Consider the following 24,523-nt stretch of genomic DNA (forward strand, 5'->3'; position numbering starts at 1 on the left):
CAAATCAGAACAGGGGAAAAGACTCTCACAATAAAATAATCTTTCCATGAAAATACTTAAATATTTGAATGCAAAACTTGAAGGCTGGCTTTCTGATCAAGAAACACTATGGTTACGCAACTTCCACCACTTTAAAGTGAAAGTAACATTTATTATGTTCCACTTCTCTTAGCGCCTAACAATGGCTCCAACTCACCTATCAACACCCTCTCACTCCTCCTCCTTTAACCTCTTGGAAAATAATCCTGTACTCTTCTGCATAATTCCCACAGACTGGGAACACTGAAAACACCCATGGCTTTATCTGCTGAGCCCCTGGAGAAATCACTTTACTTTTGATAGCTGCTACTTAAAATACTGACCACCCACCCACCCACTCCGCTACTTCCTCGAGTCCCTGTCCAATCTGCTTGACCAAGCCCTCAGCGGATCTGACAGGTCAGTAGACTGGAAGAACTATACCTCAAGGGAAGAGACACACTAGTTCCTGCCCCCTGTGGAGGATCTGACACAGCCTCACTGTCTCCTCCGCACGCTGGAGGAGCTGGCTCTAGGTCCACAGAACGCCAGCCCTCGGAAAAGAAAAGGACAAACAAGAAGAAGAAAAGAAAGAAAAGGGATGGGGACCCTTTTCTTAAAGCACCAATTATAGCAACAAGTTATACAAGATTGGGCATTAACATTTGTCAGGCCATATATTCTGTAAATTAAATGAATCTAAAGCAAGTATCTGAAGTAGTTTAACCCTTATCCAAGAGAGGATGAATTGTATGGGGTGAATTATATCTCAATAAAACTTTAGACTATCAATAAATATGTTTTCTTTTTTTGTGTGAGAGAGAAAGAGACAGACAGACAGACAGACAGGCAGTCAGGGACAGGTAGGAAGGAAGAGAGACGAGAAGCATCATCTCATAATTGCAGCACTTCAGTTGTTCATTGATTGCTTCTCCAATGTGCCTAGATCCAGGGGCTCCAGCCAAGCCAGTGACTCCCTGCTCAAGCCTGCAACCTCAGTTTCGAACCTGGGACCTCAGTGTCCCCGGTCAAGGCTCTATCCACTGTGCCACCACTGGTCAGGCTTTAGTTGGCACAGATTTTAAAAAGTAGAAAGAAAACAGGCAAAATAATATATATATATATTTTTAAGTGAGAGGAGATAGAGGGACAGATGCCCACATGTGCACCAATCAAGATCCACTTGGCAACCCCCATCTAGGGCCAATGCTCAAATTAACCACGCTATCCTCAGTGCCTGAGGCTGAAGCTCGGACCAGTTGAGCCATTGGATGCAAGAGGGGAAGAGGGAGGGGAAGAGAAGCAGATGGTCACTTCTCATGTGTGCCCTGACCAGGGATCGAACTGGGACTTTTGCAGGCCAGACTGATACTCTATCCACTGAGCCAACCCGCCAGGGCCAATTTTATATATTTTGATTAATCCAATATATCTAAAATATTTCAACATATGTCAATACAAAAACTGAGACATTTTGGCTCTGGCTGGTTGGCTCAAGGGTATAGCATTGGCTTGGGGTGTAGAAGTCCCAGGTTTGATTCCCAATCAGGGTACACAGGAGAAGTGACCATCTGCTTCTCCACCCTCTCCCTCCTCTCTCTCTCCCTCCTGCAGCCATGGCTCAACTGATTCAAGCATGTCAGCCCCAGACACTGAGTATGGCTCTGTGGAGTCTCTGCCTTAGGCACTAAAAATAGCTCAGTTGTGAGCATGGTCCAAGACAAGCAGAGCATTGGCCCCAGATGGTCTTGGTCAAGGCACTTATGAGAAAGCAATCAATGAACAACTAAGGTGCCACAACTATCAGTTGATGATTCTCATCTCTCTCCCTTCCTGTCTGTCCCTCTCTCTCAAAATAATAATAATAATAATAATAATAATAATAATAGACTGTGTGAGACAAAAGGTTATATAGTATAAAGTAAATCTTGTCCCATCCCAGTTCCGTTTCCTCTCCCCAGAGGGGCAACCACTGAGCAGATTATTATATGTCCTTCCAGTAGATTTCTCATGCCTCATTCTAGCATATGTATATTATGGTGGGGTTCTTACACTAGCAATTGCATAGTGTCCATAATTCTCTATACCTTAATTTTCCTATAAGAAAAAAAAAAAATTCTTGTGTATCTTTAAAGATTATTTGGTATCAGTACAGATCTGTTTCATTCTTTCTCATGGGTGCATAGAATTGCACTATATAGATATGTATTATAATCCTTTACATTCAGCTGTTTATGTTTCAATCTATGCTACTACAAATAGTGCTGCAGTGAATAATATCATTTTATGCAATCTATGAAGGGAATCCTGAAAGAAGGCACAGAAACCATTTTAAACTTGACTTAAATTTTTACAGATTTGAAGGAGTACTTATTTTAGGATTCTTAATTTATGTATGCAGTTTAAGAAGTATTATTATCCCATAATGGTTGAACAGTTGCAGAATTGTGTGAATTCACTTTATATTCTGAAAATGGCATTAAAGAGAAGGGTATGTGCCCTTGGCATACTTCTCAAGGAGTTTTGTACTTCTCACGGCATAATTCTTTGTTTCCCACATGTCCTCGCAGGAGGATTGGTGATTTTCAGGGAAAATAAAATTACTTCCCTATTTTTGCGGAAAGGGGTGAAGGAGCTCCATAGGGCATTCTATCATCATAAAGTGGGTGAAGACGGGTTTGCTGGTACACAGTGACCTTTTTTTCTTGTGGAGCAGATGGGAGAGAGGAAATGGAACAAGACGGAAGGAGCCTGGGGGTAGGTTTATAAAAAGAACTGCTCTGTAAGACAGTAGCAATGGTAATGTGGAGACAAGTGGTGCAGGGAAGTTGTACAGATTCGTGACGTAATTTTAAAAAAAATATGGAATGTGGCCTGACCAGGCGATGGCGCAGTGGATAGAGCGTCGGACTGGGATGCGGAGGACCCAGGTTCGAGACCCCGAGGTCACCGGCTTGAGAGCGGGCTCATCTGGTTTGAGCAAAGCTCACCAGCTTGGACCCAAGGTCACTGGTTCAAGCAAGGGGTTACTCGGTCTGCTGTAGCCCCATGGTCAAGGCACATATGAGAAAGCAATCAATGAACAATTAAGGTGTCGCAACGGAAAACTAATGATTGATGCTTCTCATCTCTCTCCGTTCCAGTCTGTCCCTATCTATCCCTCTCTCTCTCTTTGTAAAAAAAAAAAAAAAAAAAAAAAAAGGGAATGTGTCACGAATTTGCGTGTCATCCTTGTGCAGGGCCATGCTAATCTTCTCTGTATTGTTGCCATTTTAGTGTCTGTGCTGCCGAAGTGAGCGCACTGTGGTGTAATTTCTAAAGCTATAAAAGCTCGCGGCGCAGTTGGGTGTGACAGAGGGCGTTTCTGTGGCGGAGCCTGACGTCTTCCTTAGAGGGAGGAACCCGAGCACACTGGTTCTGTTAAGACCATAAATTCATTGAGATTTCATCTGTTCTGACCCGAATTCTTTCATGACATTGGCAATGTGTGTGACCAGGGTGTAGTTTAGTGTTTATGGATTATATTTGACCCCTGTGCTCTGTAACACCTGAGACACCAGTGCAACACCGCATTTCCTACTTCCAGCCTAACTCATATGCAGTAATTATCACGACTATCTTGATGTCCACTTCTTTTATTTTCTATTTTCCTTATTTTAATTTTTCCATTGATTTCAGAGAAAGAGAGAAAGAGGGGGGAGAGGAAGCCAGGATGGAGGAGGGAAGAGAAATATCAACTCATTGTTTCACTTAGTCGGTCCATTTAGTTGTGTAATCACTGCTTCTTTTACACGCCCTGACCAGGGTCAAACCTGCGGCCTCTGGCACACTGGGCTGACGCTTTACCCACTGAGCCACTTGGTCAGGTCCTATTATATTTTTCTGATGGCCACTTCTTATGGTATGGTTTCATAGCCTTTTGAGTATTTTCAATTTTTTTCATTTGTATGTAATGAAGATGGCTCCAAAAAGTGTTAATTCTAACCAGGTTACAAGTACGTTTTCCGAAGGCATATGGCACCTGAAGCAATTGTCAGTCTATATTAAAATCAAGGTAGGTTTCAGAAATATATTCTCACAATTAAAACAGGAAATTGTCCCCAAATCAGGGAAATTTCTCAGAATTAACTAAATAGTTTAATTGTGAGGCTCAGATAAACTTAGAGAGAGGTACCGATATAATAATAGATCAGGAAAGGTGTGTGTGTGTGTGTGTGTGTGTGTGTGTGTGTGTGTGTAATGACACTGTGAGAATATTGCTTCAGTTCCTGAACCACTCAAAGCTCTACAAAACTATCACTTTCGTTCAGCTAGGAAAACACAGACACATATTCTACAGCCTTGAATTGAATGCTCTGATTTTAAGTTTTTAAAATAAAAGATGATTCTATTTCTGGGTATATGGACAAGAGAAATGAAAACTTGCCCACACAAGAACTTCATAGCAGCTTTACTCATGATAAACAAAAACTAGAAAATAACCCAGATATCCATTAACAGGAGAACAGATACCTAAATTTGTAGTTCACTTTATATACTGGAATACTACTCAGCTCTAAAAAGGAAAAAATTACTGATGCCCAAGTTAACATGATTTGAATCTCAAAACATTTGTTTCTTTTTACTTAGTATAAAGTACATTCTTTATCATTCCACTTATATCATTTATATGGCAGGCAAAACTATACAAAAATAATTCATGCTAGAAATTAGAGCAGGGAACTGACTGAAAGGACTGTTGTGACAGAAATGGGCTGTGTCTTTTTTTTTTTTTTTTTTGCAAGAGAGAGACAGATAGGAAGGGAGAGAGATGAGAAGCATCAACTGATAGTTGTGGCACCTTTGTTGTTCACTGATTGCTTCTTCTCGTATGTGCCTTGATGGGGGGGGGGGGCACGCACTACAGCAACCCGGTAATCCCTTGCTCAAGCCAGCGACCTTGGGCTTCAAGCCGGCAACCTTTGGGCTCAAGCTAGCAACCATAGGGTCATGTCTATGATTCCATGCTCAAGCCAGTGACCCTGCGCTCAAGCTGGTGAGCCTGTGCTCAACCCGGATGAGCTGGTGCTCAAGCTGGCGACCTCAGATTTTGAACCAGGGTCCTCTGTGTCCCAGTTTGACGCTCTATCCAATGAGCCACTGCCTGGTCAGGCAGTTCATCTGTTTCTTTTTTTTGTTTGTTTGTTTGTTTGTTTTTGTATTTTTCTGAACATGGAAACGGGGAGAGACAGTCAGACAGACTCCTGCATGCGCCCGACCGGGATCCACCCGGCACGCCCACCAGGGGGCGATGGCTCTGCCCCTCCGGGGCGTCGCTCTGCCGCGACTAGAGCCACTCTAGCGCCTGGGGCAGAGGCCAAGGAGCCATCCCCAGCGCCTGGGCCATCTTTGCTCCAATGGAGCCTTGGCTGCGGGAGGGGAAGAGAGAGACAGAGAGGAAGGGGGGAGGGTGGAGAAGCAAATGGGCGCTTCTCCTATGTGCCCTGGCTGGGAATCAAACCCGGGTCCCCCGCACGCCAGGCTGACGCTCTACCGCTGAGCCAACCAGCCAGGGCTCATCTGTTTTTAGTAGGTTATTTTCTATGGAAAAATCTAAAGAATTGCATTTTTAGGCTCTGTTCCATGCTTTATTGTGTTCTACCGTATAGGCCCATGGACTAGACCAGTGGTCTGCAAACTCATTAGTCAACAGAGCCAAATATCAACAGTACAACGATTGAAATTTCTTTTGAAAGCCAAATTTTTTAATCTTAAACTATATAGGTAGGTACACTGTTATTAACTTAATTAGAGTGGAGTACCTTTGTGGAAGAGCCACACTCAAGGGGCCAAAGAGCCGCATGTGGCTTGTGAGCTGCAGTTTGCCAACCAAGGGACTAGACAATGAAAAATTATACAAAATAAGGATAGATTTCCTAACATGTTTGTGTATATAAAATAAATTTGAGATGAAACAAATTTAGATTGTTGGTTCTGACAGTGTGACAGTGAAAGTGCTAGAAGATAACATAAATTATTTTTAAAATCTTAGAGGCACAAAGGACTTTCTTCTAAACATTCCATGAAATTTTAAAAAGTAAAGAAATTGATAAATATGATTCTAAAAAATATAATTCTACTCTGAAATTAAATATCATAATGTCACAAGACAAATGATAAAGCCCAATTTCCATAATAGGTAAGAACTCTTGGCCTTGGCCAGTTGGCTCAGTGGCAGAGTGTCAGCCTGGCTTGTAGATGTCTGCTAAGAGGAGCTTGGTTGCTGAGCAATGGAGTAATGCCTCAGATGGGCACAGCATCGCCCCTTGGAGGGCTTGCTGGGTGGATCCTGGTTGGGGTGCATGTGGGAGTCTGTCTCTCTGCCTCCCCTCCTCTCACTGAATTTAAAAAAATGATAATACATTCTATTAGGAGTGTTTGTCACAAGATTGAAAAGGTTGGGTTAACACTTGACATTCAATCAATGTAATTTGTAATATTATAAGGGCACTTAAAAACAATGTACTCATTTCAATAAAAGCAATACTAGTTTTGTTTAGATACTCACTTTAAGTTTTCTAATTCCTGCTTTCTTAATGGAGAAGAAGGTGGAGCTGGAATGAATTTATCTCCATCATGGCTTTTACTGCTAAAATAAAGATGGACTCTTAATTACAAAGATCAACAAATAAACAATTCAATGTAAAATTTTGTTTCCCTATCCTCACTCCCAGGCAATTTTTTTGTGTGACAAAAGTGTACAGGAGCCAAAACAATGAAATCTGTTTATAACTTGGTACCACTGACGTTTTAAAGCTATACTGTATATTAGTTTCTTTCCCTCTGCACACAACTCTGCTTTTAAAACCTCTAAATGAAAACAGGGTCTCTGCCACACAAAGAAAATTACTCCAAGATCTTCACACGTCTTATTCTTCTGATGACCTTTTATCAACTATGGTAAAACATAACCCCTTTCTGGAGGAAATAAGAAAAATCCCCACAATTTTGTTTCAGACTTTCTGTATTAAACAGTTATTACTGTTATTATTAAAAAAATATGCCGGGATGGGGAGACTTGAGTTTAAAGGTGCCATATGTGAACAGGACTCTCTCTATACAAAACCGTGTTTATTTATTGCTAAATAAGATTTCCCTATTTGTGCAGACGGGTATAGCTTTAGGATTTAAGTATGTACTTTACTGAAAGTAAAACAACATTGTCTTTTACAGCAACAGGAGTTCTGGCAATTATTCCTCCCGTTAATAAAAAGCTGATCCTTCCCACTTTTCTCTTTCAAGGTTCTCTCCTAACTTAGCCTTCACTGGTTGTTCTCTTCCAGAAATACTTACACATTCAGAGGTTCCTGTCTTATTTTTCAAAATAGGGAATCTGGGAAATGTAGATTTTAGGAATTCACCTACAGGACAAGGAGGCTTACTGACAAGGTCCGGAAGGGAGTGTGCCAAGGAGGTTCACCGGGATCGGGGTACCTGCAAGTTTCACTGCCTTCACTGCTCTCCGTGTTCCCACCTAGTGGATTACTGTTTTTAGACCCATTGTCCTGCTTCGGATCTTGCTGTTCTTCAGGTAACAGCAACAAGGCATTTCTGAGACAAATGGCTGCAAACTCCATACTGGCTACAGGAATGGCGGAAGACTGTCCATCACTCAAAAGAACAAAATCACATGAATAAGCAAGTAGCATAAAAAGAATACTTTTCCATTATCAGAAATAAAACCAGTATTATTGTAAATGAAAACTTTGCCCTGTGTTTTAATATAAGTAGTTAAAAGAGAATGCTAAAAACCCCAATTCTCAATAGTATATACAAGGTGCAAAATGTATAGATTGCAAGTATATATATATATATATATACATTCTACACATCACTGTCAATGTATAGAGGCGCTACAGACAGGGAAAACTGTAATGAGGGCCTGGATTGATATAATAATTGGAAACAAGGGAAGAGTTTCACATTTGATCCTTGTTTTGGTTGATCTTTATTTACTTTTGAAAATGCCTTTATTTTTTAAGTTTTGAAAAAGCAGCATTATCTCATCATATTTTTGTTGAGGTTTTATGTAACTTTGATATATCAAACAATCAGCTTTATTAGGAAAATATATCAATGTGAAAATCAGTAACAATTTTGAAATGGTAGGAAAGTGATGTGCCATATTGTCTTTTTTTTTTTTTTTAACAGAGTCAGAGAGAGGGATAGATGGGGACAGACAGACAGGAATGGAGAGAGATGAGAAGCATCAATCATCAGTTTTTCGTTGCGACACCTTAGTTGTTCATTGATTGCTTTCTCATATATGCCTTGACCGTGGGGATACAGCAGACCGAGTAACCCCTTGCTCAAGCCAGTGACCTTGGGTTCAAGCTGGTGAGCTTTTGAGCTTTATATAGTCTGACCAGGCGGTGGCGTAGTGGATAGAGCAGCAGACTGGAATGTGGAGGACCCAGGTTCGAGACCCCGAGGTCGCCAGCTTGAGCGCGTGCTCACCTGGTTTGAGCAAAAAGCTCACCAGCTAGGACCCAAGGTCATTGGCTCAAGCAAGGGGTTACTCAGTCTGCTGAAGGCCCGCGGTCAAGGCATATATGAGAAAGCAATCAATGAACAACTAAAGTGTCGCAACAAAAAACTGATGATTGATGCTTCTCATCTCTCTCCGTTCCTGTCTGTCCCTATCCATCCCTCTCTCTGACTCTGTAAAAAAAAAACAAAAAACTGCATTATAGGTGAAATAAATTACAATCAAAATATTGTGTGCCAGATACTACTGAAAAACTTTTAAATGGTAGTGAACAATTTTATTTTGGGGAAGGAAACAAAAAAAGCAGTGAATTTTTTTTACAAACCCTACTACTTTAGAGATACTAATTCTAAATTGGAATCTTCATACAAGATAAAGATGTTCATATTTAAAAGTTAACTAATCTTACATGAGACAGATTTATATTGCTTTGGATATTTTATGTAATATTACTTTTTTTCTCGTACTACAGAAAATTAGCATTATGGACTATAAGAAGATACCTAGATGGAAAGTTAACAAATGATAAATTATAAAAAAGAAACATCAAGATGCCCTCTTCTGGACATTTTGAATAATGGCACTGACTAGACCAGGGCTTCTCAGGCCATCCATCATTTCTGCACCCACGCATGTAACAAACCAAAACCACATGTCAGGTAACATTCACTATGGACCTATTCTGAAATAGCGACAAAATCTAAATACACACACATACACACAAAAACCCCCAAAAACCTAAATACACACAGTTTTGCTTTGCAAATACTTACTTATACACGGTGTTCTGTATGGACTGTGATGCCAGAACTATCTTCCGATGATAGCCTTGCCCAACAATAGACTGTACAATTCCTTTTTTACTTGGAAGACCTTTAGTTTCTTGTTCAGAAGTCTACAAAATACAAATAGTTTCCAATTAGTGTAACATAACTGTAAAATGAAGTATGAGAAATGATCTAATACTTTTCCAGTTACTCTAAGAACATTCTTTTTTTTTTTTTTTTTTAACAGAGACAGAGAGAGTCAGAGAGAGGGACAGATAGAGACAGACAGACAGAAATGGAGAGATGAGAATCATCAGTTTTTCGTTGCGAGACCTTAGTTGTTCATTGATTGCTCTCTCATACGTGCCTTGACCGCGGGCCTTCAGCAGACCGAGTAACCCCTTGCTCGAGCCAGCGACCTTGGGTCCAAGCTGGTGAGCCTTGCTCAAACCAGATGAGCCCGCACTCAAGCTCGCCACCTCAGGGTCTCGAACCTGGGTCCTCTGCGTCCCAGTCCAAAGCTCTATCCACTGTGCCACTGCCTGGTCAGTCTCTAAGAACATTCTTAAGATGCATAAATATGAAGTTTTTGGTGATAATATGTTCAGTATTGAAGACTACACAAGCCGAAAGTCTGTGACATGTGCTATATTGCATTAATATGAAGTTTGAGGTAATTCTAAGGAAAAAAGGCAATTTAAGAATAACTCAAGCCTGACCAGGCAGTGGCGCAGTGGATAGAGCGTTGGATTGGGATGCGGAGGACCCAGGTTCGAGACCCCGAGGTCGCCAGCTTGAGCGCAGGCTCATCTGGTTTGAGCAAAGCTCACCAGCTTGAACCCAAGGTCGCTGGCTCAAGCAAGGGGTTACTCGGTCTGCTGAAGGCTCACGGTCAAGGCACATATGAGAAAGCAATCAATGAACAATTAAGGTGTCGCAATGAAAAACTAACGATTCATGCTTCTCATCTCTCCATTCCTGTCTGTCTGTCCCAGTCTATCCCTCTCTCTGTCTCTGAAAAAAAAAAAGAGTAACTCAAGCATGTATTTAGAACAATGTATGTACATCATTCTACCCCCCAGGCACCATGCTGCATATTAACGGGCACTTTGCCATCAGAGTAAAGAAAGAGTCACAGCCTGACCAGGTGGCGGCACAGTGAACAGAATGTCAACCTGGGACATTGAAGAACCAGGTTCGAAACCCTAAGGTCTCTGGCTTGAGTATGGGCTCACCAGCTTGAGGGTGGGACCACAGACATGACCCCATGGTCGCTGGCTTGAGCCCAAAGGTTGCTGGCTTGAAACCCAAGATTGCTGGCATGAGCAAGGCCTTGGTCACTGACTCGGCTGGAGCCCCCCCCCCCCCCCATTCAAGGCATGTATGAGAAAGCAATCAAGGAACAACTAAGATGCCGCAAAAAAGAATTGATAGTTCTCATCTCTCTCGTTCCTGATCCTTAAGGCCATGCAAGCTGAGTAGCTGGCTGGATCTGGAGATGCAACAGATGAAAACGATGATGAGATGGAACAAAAATCCATGTAAATAAACTGTATCATTAATAATACACCAACAGCCATGTCAGCCTAATGTAAAAAATCATATATGATTAAAATATTCATTCCTTTATAATGCCTTGGTAGTAATAGCTCTAACAAATCTGAGTTTAGGAAATCAGAAAAATAAATGGTACATTTTCAAAAAGGAAATGGTACATTTTATGGTTTTTTAAAATGCCTTCTCTTACACTGCTTAAATACTCTACCTACAATTGAGCCTTATGTTTTTTATTTAGAAGACCTTTTCTCATGTATTATACACTCCTCACCTAAACATAAGGCGTGCTTTTGCCAAAACGGTCTGAAGCAATATACTTCAGGTAAACAGGACAAAATGATCTCCTCAGCATCACCAAATTTCTTTTTTCTTTTTCTTTTTTTTTTTGTGTGACAGAGACAGAGTCAGAGAGAGGGACAGACAGGGACAGAGATGAGAAACATCAATTCTTTGTTGTGGCACCTTAGTTGTTCATTGATTGATTTCTCACGTGTGCCTCGGCCGTTGGCCACAGCTGACCGAGTGACCCCTTGCTCGAGCCAGCGACCTTGGGTCCAAGCTGGTGAGCCTTGCTCAAACCAGATGAGCCCGCGCTCAAGCTGGCGATCTCGAGGTTTCGAACCTGGGTCCTCCACATCCCAGTCCGATGTTCTATTCACTGTGCCACCGCCTATTCAGGCACCAATATTTTTTTCATGTTTATTTTATTGATTTTAGAGAGAGGAAGGGGGAGAGGGACAGGAACAGCAGTCTGTCCCTGTGTGTGCCCTGACCGGTGACTGAACAAGCAACCTCTGCACTTTGGGATGATGTTCTAACTATCCGCGCTATCCGGCCAGGGCTTAGCATCACCAATTTAACAGTAAGCTGGTTCTTTTTATCTAAAAATACATTTATTTCTGAGGGTATAAACTGCTTTGTTCAGCATCCCCTCTGTCCTGACTAAATACAAGACATTTTATGGAATTTTATTTGGCGTTTTTGTTGCTCCTATTGGGATTTTGCTTTCTGATTTTGAGAGCACTTTGGGTTATTTTTACTATCTTTTAGGTCACTTCAGATCATTTTTAAAAGGAGAAATGTGGGCCCTGGCCGGTTGGCTCAGCGGTAGAGCGTCGGCCTAGCGTGCGGAGGACCCGGGTTCGATTCCTGGCCAGGGCACACAGGAGAAGCGCTCATTTGCTTCTCCACCCCTCCGCCGCGCTTTCCTCTCTGTTTCTCTCTTCCCCTCCCGCAGCCAAGGCTCCATTGGAGCAAAGATGGCCCGGGCGCTGGGGATGGCTCTGTGGCCTCTGCCTCAGGCGCTAGAGTGGCTCTGGTCGCAACATGGCCACGCCCAGGATGGGCAGAGCATCGCCCCCTGGTGGGCAGAGCATCGCCCCTGGTGGGCATGCCGGGTGGATCCCGGTCGGGCGCATGCGGGAGTCTGTCTGACTGTCTCTCCCTGTTTCCAGCTTCAGAAAAATGAAAAAAAAAATAAATAAATAAATAAAATAAATAAATAAATAAAAGGAGAAATGTGAACAAAGACATAATTATTTATGGCAAATCTCCTATTAATTATTAGCACAGATTAAGTGGGTATCCAACAAGTTATGACAACCAAGTCATCTTAACCATTTTTTCAAAATTATAAATTTAGGCCCTGGCCAGGTGGCTCAGTTGGTTAGAGCGTCATCCTGACATGCCAGGGTTGTGGGTTTGTTCCCTGGTCAGGGCACACATAAGACTCAACCAATGACAATGAATAGGTGGAACAACAAATCAATGTTTCTCTCTCTCTGTCTTTTTTTGTTTGTTTGTTTGCTTGTTTGTTTTTTTTAATTTTTTATTTACTCATTTTTAGAGAGGAGAGAGAGAGCGGGAGAGAGAGAAACAGAGAGAGAGAAGGGGGAGGAGCTGGAAGCATCAACTCCCATATGTGCCTTGACCAGGCAAGCCCATGGTTTCGAACCGGCAACCTCAGCATTTCCAGGTTGACGCTTTATCCACTGCACCACCACAGGTCAGGCCTCTCTCTCTCTCTTTTGTCTCTATCTCTCTCCCTCTCTCTCAAAATCATATATTTTTTAATTTATTCATTTTAGAGAGGAGAGAGAGAGAGAAAGAGAAAGAGAGAGAGAAGAAGGGAGGAGCAGGAAGCATCAACTTCCATATGTGCCTTGACCAGGCAAGCCCAAGGTTTCGAACCGGCAACTTCAGCGTTCCAGGTCGTTGCTTTATCCACTGCGCCACCACAGGTTAGGTCTCAAAATCATTTAAAAATTACAAATTTAAAACTTTCTAGAAAAAATGGTGTGTGGGTGTGTGGGGGGGATTATAACCCACAAAAAAAATACGACCCTAAAGTACTATTTCTAAAAATAACTGGAAAAGAGAAAATATTAAACCTTAATATATGCCTCTACTCCCAGGAAGATAGAACTTCCTAGTTTTCATGAACTGTACTAAAGAATGGCCTCCAACACTTACTCATGAATGGATTAAAGAGAACAGCAATTTCTAGACAGCTTTTATTTTAAAAAAGTATAGCTTCTGCCTAGAATTGTTTGTCAGTTAATTTAACAATTATCCAATAAGGAAGTTCCTGAGAAAGGGAAGTGCCACGGAGTAAGTCATTGAAGCCTTTCGGGACAACGCCCTCCCCCCTCCCAGTGGTGTGCCTGAACTGCCAGGCAAACATACTTCTTTAAACCCTTTCCTTCTTGCAGGCGTTGCTCAGAAAGTGCTGCTTAGCAGGAGGAGAGCCCAACACCTTGTATCACCTACGGCAGGCATGCCAAGCAGTATCTCAGGCCGTACTTCTCCAATCTCCACACACGCAAGCGCACAGCGAAGCTGGGGGTAGTCAGGACAGAGTGATTCCGACATCTAAAAATTCTGATATAACCTGTCTCCCCTCACCTCCCACAGACCACTCCTCATGAGATAGTCTAGGCATGGGCCCTGCTATAAACTGGCCTCCTGCCTACAGCCATTGTGGACACACGTGTGTCAGAGGACACAGCCTGGTAATGGTAATCCAGAACTCGAAACCAGTGACTGCATCAGAAGCAAAGCCCGGGCACTGGAGGAAATGCAGTGTAACCCCCACTCCTGGGTTATCACCAGTCTAACCACTGGCGTGCCCCCATTCTCATGCCCGCACACAGCATGGCCCCTGCCCCAGCAGCTGGCTGGCCACTGTCCCAACAGGTACGACCTTCTCACTGGCTTCAGCTCTTATGTGACTGCGGATACATACTGTCACTTTTCAAGAACCAGAATGCTACAAATGACTTTATGAACCTAATTTCTTTCGGTCCAACTGTTAAAGAATAGAAGACTATCTTTATAAATTCCCTGAGTTAAAAAGGGGATGCGGTCTTGTAGGTTTTCAAGCATTTTTTGCTTTCCATGTAACACTGGGGGTGGGAAGGGGAGATGGTTCATATTCTAGAGCAGGGGTAGTCAACCTTTTTATACCTACTGCCCACTTCTGTATCTCTGTTAGTAGTAGAATTTTCTAACCGCCCACGGTTCCACAGTAATGGTGATTTATAAAGTAGGGAAGTAACTTTACTTTATAAAATTTATAAAGCAGAGTTACAGCAAGTTAAAGCATATAATAATAATTACCAAGTATTTTATGTCGGATTTTCGCTAAGTTTGGCAGCATAAATCTTTATAAAACAACTTACTGAAGTTAAATCTATCTTTTTATTTATACTTTGGTTGCTTCACTACCACCCACATGAGAGCTGGAACGCCCCCTAGTGGGCAGGGACCAGGTTGACTCCCACTGCTCTAGATGGTTCAAGAAGACAGCCAGGCGGCACTCACCCCCTTGTTGGCAGCGATGCAGCACTCGGCCAGCCGGAGCCAGAGCCGGGGGTTGGCGTGATACACCTGAACCGCTTCAATCAGGCACTCGAAGGCGGCCAGGGGCCTGCCGATGTGGAGAAGCTGAATCCCACAGTTATACAGCAGCTCGTACCTTTTGTTGGTGAGTAATGTGCACATGGGTCTTCCCGAAAACTTTTTGCCTAATGATAAAAATTAGGCAAGAATAAACCCTGAGATTTACAATAAGTGACACTGAAAACATTTATTTCACTAAGTACTTAAACACAACCTATCTTGTTTAATACGGATGACCCTGCTGTGACGTTTAACAGCTCTCACCATGGTGATCCCCAGCCCCAACCCCACGAATGGTCTCCCCAGCTGCCAGCAAGTGAGAAGCTCCCCAGACAACCCTGCCCCAGCAGTGCAGAGAGAAGAGCCAGGACCCATTCTCCTTCCTTTGATTCTTACACATTGTTAGGCTGTAAGAGTCTTACTCTTTTCACTTTGCTTGGTTAGCAGTTTATTCTCATGTATTTTTTACTAACCAGAAGTTTTCAGTTAATGTTAGAGTGTTAGAGGATTTCACTATGGAAAGAAACATTAATGTGTTATATGACTATCATTCACTCATGTATTCAGTTTCACAACCCATAATAAATTAAGGCTACTAGTGATTTATGATACATTTTCCATCAATTAAGTAGTTTTCAATATTTTATAAAGCTAACCTGACTTGTGGTGGTGCGCTGCATAGAGCACCGACGTGGAATGCTAAGGTCGCTGGTTCAAAACCCTGGGCCTGCCTGGTCGAAGAACAAATAAGACTACTACGAATTGATGACCCCCCCCCCCAATTTCTTTCTCTCTCTAAAATATCAATCAATAAAAAAATATTTTTAAAGCGATAATTTTAAAAAAAGTCTTTGATAGTTACTCTTAACTCCTTGCTATTCAAAACAGCAATACTTACTAATACTCCCCACAAACTTGTTGGGCAGGATCAGTGGTAACTGCAGATGCATATCACAGGCATTCTGACCAGATGCTTACTCTTTCTCTATCTCTCTTTTTTTTTTTTTAGATTTTTATATGGCGGGGAGGGGGTGGCAAGAAGAATCAACTCATATTTGCTTCGCTTTAGTTGTTCATTCATTGCTTGTCATGTGTGCCTTGAATGGGCAAGCCCAGGGTGTTAAACAGGCGACCTCAGTGTTCCAGGTCAACCCTTTATCCATTGCACCACCACAGGTCAAGTCAGATGCTTCCTCTTTTCTTCTTTTTTTATAAGTGAGAGGCAGGGAGGCAGAGAGACAGACTCCCGCATGTGTCCCAACCAGGACCCACCCAGCAAGCCCCCTACAGGGCAATGCTCTGCCCAGCTGGGCTGTTGCTCCACTGCTCGGCAACCAAGCTATTTTTAGCATCTGACGCAAGGCCTGGGAGCCATCCTTAGTGCCCAGGGCCAACCTGATAGAACCAACTGAGCCATGGCTGCGGGAGGAGAAGAGACTGAGAGAGAGAAAGAGAGAGAGAGACAAGAGGAGGGGTTGGGGTGAAGAAGCAGATGGTCACTTCTACTGTGTGCCCTGACTAGGAATCAAACTGGGATATCCACATGCTGGACCGATGCTCTACCACTGAACCAACTGGCCAGGGCTGATGCTTGCTCTTTAAAACCATACTGTCATCAAGTATTAAAATAGAGAGTGTCCTCCAGCAAAGGGCTTACCTGGATCAGTGCTCCCTGCACTGAGCTGTGCACACACATTGTCATTCTCCTGTAGAGCTTTTTTAAAGTAGAAGATCCCCAAATTGTGCTTGCTCATGGCAAAATGGATGCAACCAAGATTATTCCAGAACATACATCGTAAGCATTCACCTGAGAAAAACACAACTAAATTTGTCCACGAATTTTACTGTTGATGTACCTCATACAAGAATTGGGCTTATCGAACATGAATTAATTCTATGCATAAATCCACATAGGCCCTACTGAATAGTTTACAAGGCATGTGAAATTTAGAAGACATCTTAAAATTTTTTAAACTCCCGTTCCTTTTAAAATCTCTTTTTTTAATGGTGATAAACCAACCCTGCACAATGATTTAATTAGCCTGTTTAGGTTTTTCTGATTTAATTTTTAATAACTGTAGGCAACAGGTAAAAAAGATTGCAAAAAAATTATTACTAAATTAAGCACCCGCATAAAATACGATGTAGAAACTAGAAAGAATAAAGTGTACACAGAAACACTCAAAACATATAACATGAAGAATAGCAAAAATACACAGGATATATAAAATCCTGCTTTTACCTGTCAAACTATAAATCTTTTAGTTTACACTTTAAATATCACCATGATAGAGCATCTATCTTTTCATGTTAGTTGGACATTTGTATTTCTTCTTCTTCTTCTTCTTTTTTTTTTGTATTTTCTGAAGCTGGAAACTGGGAGAGACAGTCAGACAGACTCCCGCATGCGCCTGACCGGGATCCACCCGGCACGCCCACCAGGGGGCGATGCTCTGCCCCCCTGGGGGGTCGCTCTGCTGCGACCAGAGCCACTCTAGCGCCTGGGGCAGAGGCCAAGGAGCCATCCCCAGCGCCCGGGCCATCTTTGCTCCAATGGAGCCTTGGCTGCGGGAGGGGAAGAGAGAGACAGAGAGGAAGGAGGGGGTGGGGGTGGAGAAGCAAATGGGCACTTCTCCTATGTGCCCTGGCTGGGAATCGAACCCGGGCCCCCCACACGCCAGGCCGACGCTCTACCGCTGAGCCAACCGGCCAGGGCCGGACATTTGTATTTCTTGTTCTGAACATTGCTTCTTCCTGGTTTTTCTTACTCATTTGTTTATTTGATTACGGATGTTTTTCTATTGGTTATCTGCTATAGAAACCTTCTGTGACACCTGTTTCAACTGTTATTCCCACTGACAGTTTGTCATCTCTCTGGTGACTTGGTCTAGTGCAGGGGTCAGGAACCTTTTTGGCTGAGAGAGTCATGAACGCCACATATTTTAAAATGTAACTCCAACCCTGGCCGGTTGGCTCAGTGGTAGAGCATTGGCCTGGCGTGCAGGAGTCCCGGGTTCGATTCCTGGCCAGGGCACACAGGAGAAGCGCCCATCTGCTTCTCCACCCCTCCCCCTCTCCTTCCTCTCTGTCTCTCTCTTCCCCTCCTGCAGCCAAGGCTCCATTGGAGCAAAGTTGGCCCGGGTGCTGAGGATGGCTCTATGGTCTCTGCCTCAAGTGCTGGAATGGCTCTGGTTGCAACAGAGCAACACCCCAGATGGGCAGAACATCGCCCCCTGGTGGGCATGCCAGGTGGATCCTGGTTGGGTGCATGCGGGAGTCTGTCTGACTGCCTCCGTTTCCAACTTCAGAAAAATACAAAAAAATAATAATAATAAATAAAATGAAAAAAAAAATGTAACTCTGTGAGAGCCATACAACGACCAGTGTACGTTACACATTATCCAATAAAAATTTGGTGTTGTCCCGGAGGACAGCTGTGATTGGCTCCAGCCACTCACACCCATGAACATGAGCTATAGGAAATGGATTGTAATACATGAGAATGTTTTATATTTTTAACATTTTTTTTATTAAAGATTTGTCTGCAAGCCAGATATAGCCATCAGAAGAGCCACATCTGGCTCATGAGCCATAGGTTCCCGGACCCTGGTCTAGTGCATATGTGTTTATGTTTTTAATCATACAATGTTTTATATTTTTATGTAGTCAAATTTAGTAATCTTTTCTAAGTGCTATGATTCTTGGATTTTGGATAAAGTTTAATCAAAGCTTTTATGAGTTTATTTTCACATTTTAATCCTTCATTTTCCTAGATTTTATTTTGGTGTCATGGAAACAATCCAAGCTTTAGTTTCCCTTTTCTAAATGGCTTCCCAAACATGCTAAAACAATTTGCTGATAGTCCATCTTTTCCTCAATGACATAAAATACCTGACTAGATTGACAAATTAATAATCAGGATAGTCAATGCTTGATACTAAAAACTAAAGGTTGGCTTTTGAAATATTTATGCTTATTTATTTATTTAAATTTATTGATTTTAGAGAGAGAAGAAGAGGTGGAGAGGAAGAAAAAAACAACAATTTGTTGTTCCACTTATTTATGCATTCACTGGTTGATTCTTACATGTGCCCTGACTGGGGTTCAAACCCACAACCCTCGTGTATTGGGATGATGCTCTTAAGAAACTGAGTTACAAGGCCAGGACGGCTTTTAAAATATTTTAAAATTAAGCAATGATTCTATTTAAAAAAGAGGAAAACTGGCTTAGGAGAAAAGATAGTAGGAAATACAATAAAATCCTTAAAGGAAGTGGCTTCTGGGTAGTGGTATTGTGAACTTTTTTTTTTTTTTTAAGATTTTTAAAAATTGTTTTTGAGAGAGAAGAGAGAGAAGAGAAAGAGAAGGGGGGGGGGGAGGAGCATGAAGCATCAACATGTAGGAGCTGCTTGTTGTATGTGCCTTGACCAGGCAAGCCCAGTTTTGAGCAGGAGACCTCAGCATTCCAGGTCAAGACTTTATCCACTGTGCCATCATAGGTCAGGCTTGTAAACAATTTTTTAAAAATCCTATTCCCGGCCCTGGCCGGTTGGCTCAGCGGTAGAGCGTCGGCCTGGCGTGCGGGGGATCCGGGTTCGATTCCCGGCCAGGGCACATAGGAGAAGCGCCCATTTGCTTCTCCACTCCCCTCCCCTCCTTCCTCTCTGTCTCTCTCTTCCCCTCCCGCAGCCAAGGCTCCATTGGAGCAAAGATGGCCCGGGCGCTGGGGATGGCTCCTTGGCCTCTGCCCCAGGCGCTAGAGTGGCTCTGGTCACGGCAGAGCGACGCCCCAGAGGGGCAGAGCATCGCCCCCTGGTGGGCAGAGCGTTGCCCCTGGTGGGCGTACCAGGTGGATCCCGGTCGGGCGCATGTGGGAGTCTGTCTGACTGTCTCTCCCTGTTTCCAGCTTCAGAAAAATAAAAAGATTAAAAAATAAAAAAATTAAAAAAATTAAAAAAATTAAAAAATAAAAATCCTATTCCCAAATTTTCTCTAATAAGCATATTTTATCAGCAACAAAAACTAAAGGTTATATATGGGAAGCAAGTTAAAGATTTAAAAATTAAAATTATGAAAAAACATCTAAAATATCTAAATATAGAACTATTATATAAAAATATTTCCTATTAAGTTATGGTAACTGTCGACTTGTCAACCACATGCCCTGCTCCTAACACCACCTTAGAGATTGCCTATATCGATTCTGAAATCTGTGTCAAGACAATCCTAAACCAAAAATTTTCCAAAGCACATTATCTGTTTAGTCTGAGAGATCATTTCAGTGATTCGGTGTTAATGGGCCCCTGAGGGGAAGCCATGAAAATAAAAACATCAAAAATTAAGATTTAGCAAAATTAGAAATGGGTACTCAGAACAAATGACTATATGAATATCCAAGAGAATTACAATGGGACAAACTGCCTTTCTCCATCCTCTCTGACTCCACTGAACTGAAGGAGGAAAGGGGGGAAGGGGTAAGTATTTAGCCTGCGTGTATGTTCTCTGCATGTATATGGCATGGAATTAAATCAAAAAAAGGATTCAACTTTTGCATTTCAAACTTGGCACAAAACATTTTCAGCAGTTTAACCCCATTCTTATATAAACTGATTTTCCTCCTTCCTCCCCATAAAACAGCAATGATACAAACTTAATTGATAGCAACAAAGTTTTACCTTTCATTTTACCATTAATATCAAGCAATTCATTAATTTCCTTTCTGGCCCTGGCTGGTTGGCTCAGCGGTAGAGCATCGGCCTGGCATGCGGTAGTCCCGGGTTCCCCGGCCAGGATACACAGGAGAAGCGCCCATCTGCTTCTCCACCCCTCCCCCTCTCCTTCCTCTCTGTCTCTCTCTTCCCCTCTCGCAGCCGAGGCTCCAATGGAGCAAAGATGGCCCAGCGCTGAGGATGGCTCTGTGGCCTCTGCCTCAGGCGCTAGAATGGCTCTGGATGCAACAGAGCGACGCCCCAGATGGGCAGAGCATCGCCCCCTGGTGGGCATACCGGGTGGATCCCGGTCGGGCACATGTGGGAGTCTGTCTGACTGCCTCCGTTTCCAGCTTCGGAAAAATGAAAAAAAAAAAAAAAAAGATTAAAAAAAAGATAAAAAAAAATTTCCTTTTTAATTTTAGTTTTATTTTGAGAGAGAGAGAGAGAGAGAGAGGAAGGGAGAGAGGTGAGACATATCAAATTGTAGCTGTGGCATTTTAGTTGTTTACTGATTGCTTTCTCATATGTGCCTTGACTGGGGGGGTTCCAGCCGAGCCAGTGACCCCTTGCTCAAGCCAGAGACCGTGGGCCCAAGCTGGCAACCCTGCGCTCAAGCTGGCGACCTTGGGGTTTCAAACCTGGGACAACCTAAGTATCCCAGATTGATGCTCTATCCCCTGAATCACCACTAGTCAGACTCATTAAAAGTTTCTAAATAAAGGCAAGAATAGATAACAGTACCTTCACAGAAATATTTTTGTTACAGTTAAATGTCTAAAGAAATCACATTTCTTACTGCTTTTATGTGAGAAAAGAGAAAGGTAAAAACATTAAAATCTCATTTCCTTAAAAGGCCTCACTTCACAAAGCAAAAACCAAGGACCTTATGCCCTGGACATAATTTCTAAGCTGGTATTAAGAAACAAAATGAAAGAAAGAGCAAGTAGGGTGAAAGAAAAATAAAAGAAGGATCTTCGAAAAAGGGAAACCAGTACTAAAATTCCAAGAATTTTCTGAAGCAGAAATAATAAACATTTTTATTTAACACTGCTTAGCAAAAATTACCCTGAAGAGCAGTCTGGGAAATAAAAACCAAGCAACCAAGGGTAGAAGAGCCAGGAAGAAAATAAAAAACTTCACACTTTTCTTTTACCTGTTTTCATGAATCCTGGATGCTCAGCAATATTGGAACTATTTAATAGCTTCACAGCTTTTCGATAATTGCCTCTTAAGTACTCAAAATTGCTTTTAAGAAACAGAGAGGGTGCAGACTGTAAAGAAAACATAAGTTCTTTATAATTTGTTTTAGATGTCTAACGAGATCATAATCACATGGTTGTGCTGCCGCGTGTTCAAGGGCATAAATGAATCACATCATGGTCAAAAAAACGACAGCCTCTTCTCCAGAAGTGTCCCGACTCTGGTATAACTATTACTTTACATTGCAGTGATTTATTTCCCTGTTTGTCTCTTCCCTATGACTATGGTATCCTTTGAGGCAAGGATCTTTTTTTTTTTAAATTTCAAAAAAGGTTTCATAATGACTGGCTGGCTATGTAGGCGCGCGCGCACGCGCGCGCGCACACACACACACACACACACACACACACACACACACACACACACACCCCGCCTCCGGCTATAATTGTTCTAAAAAAATCACTTGAGTACTGACCCAGTGGCTAATCTGAATTCTGTTTGAGACTTTTAAGGCCAATTTTCCTGGGTTATTCCTACTACAAACCATATTTCCTTTTAATTAACAGTTATCCTAAAAGCATCAAGATTTGTTCACAATTCTGTCTCCACTGTGGTCTTAAAAATTCTCAATAGGCGGTTGCAGTGAAGAGGGTGAAGGAAAGAGTACCTGTATCTCAAATACTCTAGCGCTAGTCAAACTGAAGGCATTCTCAAGCCAAGATCCTTTGGAAGGGGAAGGTTTGGGCTATAACTTGATTGTTAATCTTTTTTTGTTTTTTTTTAAGGATTTTATTTATTATGTTTACAGGGGGTGGGATAGGAAGACAGCAAGAAGCATCAATTCACAGTTGATGAATGAACAGTTTAGCTGTTCATTCCTGTTTTTTGCTTGTCATATGTGCCTTGCCCAGGAAGCCTAGGGTTTTGAACTGGTGACCTTAGCAGTCCAGGTTGATGCTTTATGTACCGCACCACCACAGGCCAGCCTTTACTGTTCATCTTTAATAAAGGTTTTTGGTATGATCTAAAAACATCCCAGTGTTTCATAACAATGAATGTTTGAGTGAACTGTGATAAACCACTCAAACGATGAGGGAGCTATTTATTTACTTATTTATTTTAAAGAGAGCTGGAGTATTTTTATTATTTATTTATTTAAAAAAAATTTTTTTTTTTTTTACAGAGACAGAGGGATAGACAGCAACGGAGAGAGATGAGAAGCGTCAATCATCAGTTTTTCCGTTGTGGCACCTTAGTTGTTCATTGACTGCCCTCTCATATGTGCCTTGACCATGGGGCTACAGCAGACCAAGTAAGCCCTTGCTCAAGCCATTGACCTTGGGTGCAAGCTGGTGAGCTTTTTTTTTTTTTTTTTCAAACCAGATGACCCCGCGCTCAAGCTGGCGACCTCAAGGTCTCGAACCTGGGTCTTCCGCATCCCAGTCTGACGCTCTATCCACTGCGCCACCGCCCGGCCAGGGTATTTTTACATTTTATTTATTCATTTTTTTAGAGAGAGGAGACACAGAGAGAGAAAGAGACAGAGAGGAAAGAGATAGAAAGAACAGAGGGAGGAGCAGGAAGCATCAACTCCCATATGTGCCTTGACCAGGCAAGCCTGGGGTTTCGAACCGGCAACCTCAGCGTTCCAGGTCAACGCTTTTACCCACTGCGCCACCAGAGGTCAGGCACGATGAGGGAGCTATTTAAAATGGTGGGTTTGAGCCCAACCAGGTGGTGGCGCAGTGGATAAAGCGTCGGACTGGGATGCGGAAGGACCCAGGTTCGAGACCCCAAGGTCGCCAGCTTGAGCACGGGCTCATCTGGCTTGAGCAAAGAGCTCACCAGCTTAGACCCAAGGTCGCTGGCTCCAGCAGGGGGTTACTCGGTCTGCTGAAGGCCCGCGGTCAAGGCACATGTGAGAAAGCAATCAATGAACAACTAAGAAGTTGCAACGCGCAATGGGAAACTGATGATTGATGCTTCTCATCTCTCTCCGTTCCTGTCTGTCTGTCCCTGTCTATCTCTGCCTCTGTAAAATGGTGGGTTTGAAAGCTACATGCCAATGGGAAATGCTTGTTATCGTTTTAAGTGAGAAACGTATCACCTTAAGTGTAGTAGCAGTCTGATCACTACTCACAACTCACCATCAAGGTTTACGTCTGGTAGTAGATTACACTATAATAGACTAAGAAACCGACAAATACAAATGGTCCAAGTAAGAAAAATTTAAGACACAAAAGCCACAAATTGGGGGGGGGGGGGGAAAGCAAGAAGAAACTTACATTGCCAGCTGTGTTCATGACGGACTTGATCTCCCTTTTGCACGCTTTCAGAGACTTCATTTGGATGTAAGCTCTGACTTTATGCTGTCGGAGGGAAAACGCCAGCACGTAAGTACAGTGGGGGATGTACACGTTCTGAAGCCGTTCTACTTTCTCACTGAGGAAACTACATCTAGTCTGTTTACCACATAAGTGTGCCAGTTACTTGCAAAAGTAAGTTTAAAATGATCTTAATCTATTTTCATTGTCCTCTGGGAATACACTCTAAAAAAATGAAAAACATGGTAGAATAAAATTTACACTTAAGTGCCAAGCCAAAATTCTTATCTGCACATGGTTAATTAACAATGAATTTTAATATCCTACAAACTATCATCTAATACATTCCCAGCCCATTTTTCTCAATCTTCTATTGAGTAAATAAAGAAATGACATTTTATTATCATCTTAAGCTAAATATACTCAGAGGGATTAGATGTGCTTCTCAACTATAATACTTCAAGGCCAAATAAACATACACGCCTTAAAGATTACCACCTTCAATGATCTACCACATTC

At 42.4% G+C, this 24,523-nt stretch overlaps 1 protein-coding gene and 1 non-coding gene across 3 annotated transcripts in view; both read right to left on the reverse strand.

The window, feature by feature from the left end:
* CNOT10 (CCR4-NOT transcription complex subunit 10) overlaps positions 1-24,523 on the reverse strand; it is a 66,103-nt gene that overhangs the window by 16,261 nt on the left and 25,319 nt on the right. The window contains exons 7-13 of one of the 2 annotated variants that reach the window (XM_066351186.1): positions 23,966-24,049; positions 21,634-21,751; positions 16,427-16,576; positions 14,692-14,894; positions 9,319-9,440; positions 7,492-7,668; positions 6,566-6,643 (exon numbers count right to left, since the gene is read on the reverse strand). In XM_066351186.1, the coding sequence (XP_066207283.1) occupies positions 6,566-6,643; positions 7,492-7,668; positions 9,319-9,440; positions 14,692-14,894; positions 16,427-16,576; positions 21,634-21,751; positions 23,966-24,049 (932 nt within the window). Of the gene's footprint in view, positions 1-6,565; positions 6,647-7,491; positions 7,669-9,318; positions 9,441-14,691; positions 14,895-16,426; positions 16,577-21,633; positions 21,752-23,965; positions 24,050-24,523 lie in introns of both variants that reach the window. The other variant, XM_066351185.1, reaches the window with a different exon arrangement.
* Positions 3,213-3,318, reverse strand: LOC136382660 (U6 spliceosomal RNA). Its single transcript, XR_010747286.1, has one exon. It is a non-coding gene; the product is annotated as a U6 spliceosomal RNA (small nuclear RNA).

Source organism: Saccopteryx leptura, chromosome 10 (genome assembly GCF_036850995.1).
Source record: "Saccopteryx leptura isolate mSacLep1 chromosome 10, mSacLep1_pri_phased_curated, whole genome shotgun sequence".
NCBI classification, from domain to species: domain Eukaryota; kingdom Metazoa; phylum Chordata; class Mammalia; order Chiroptera; family Emballonuridae; genus Saccopteryx; species Saccopteryx leptura.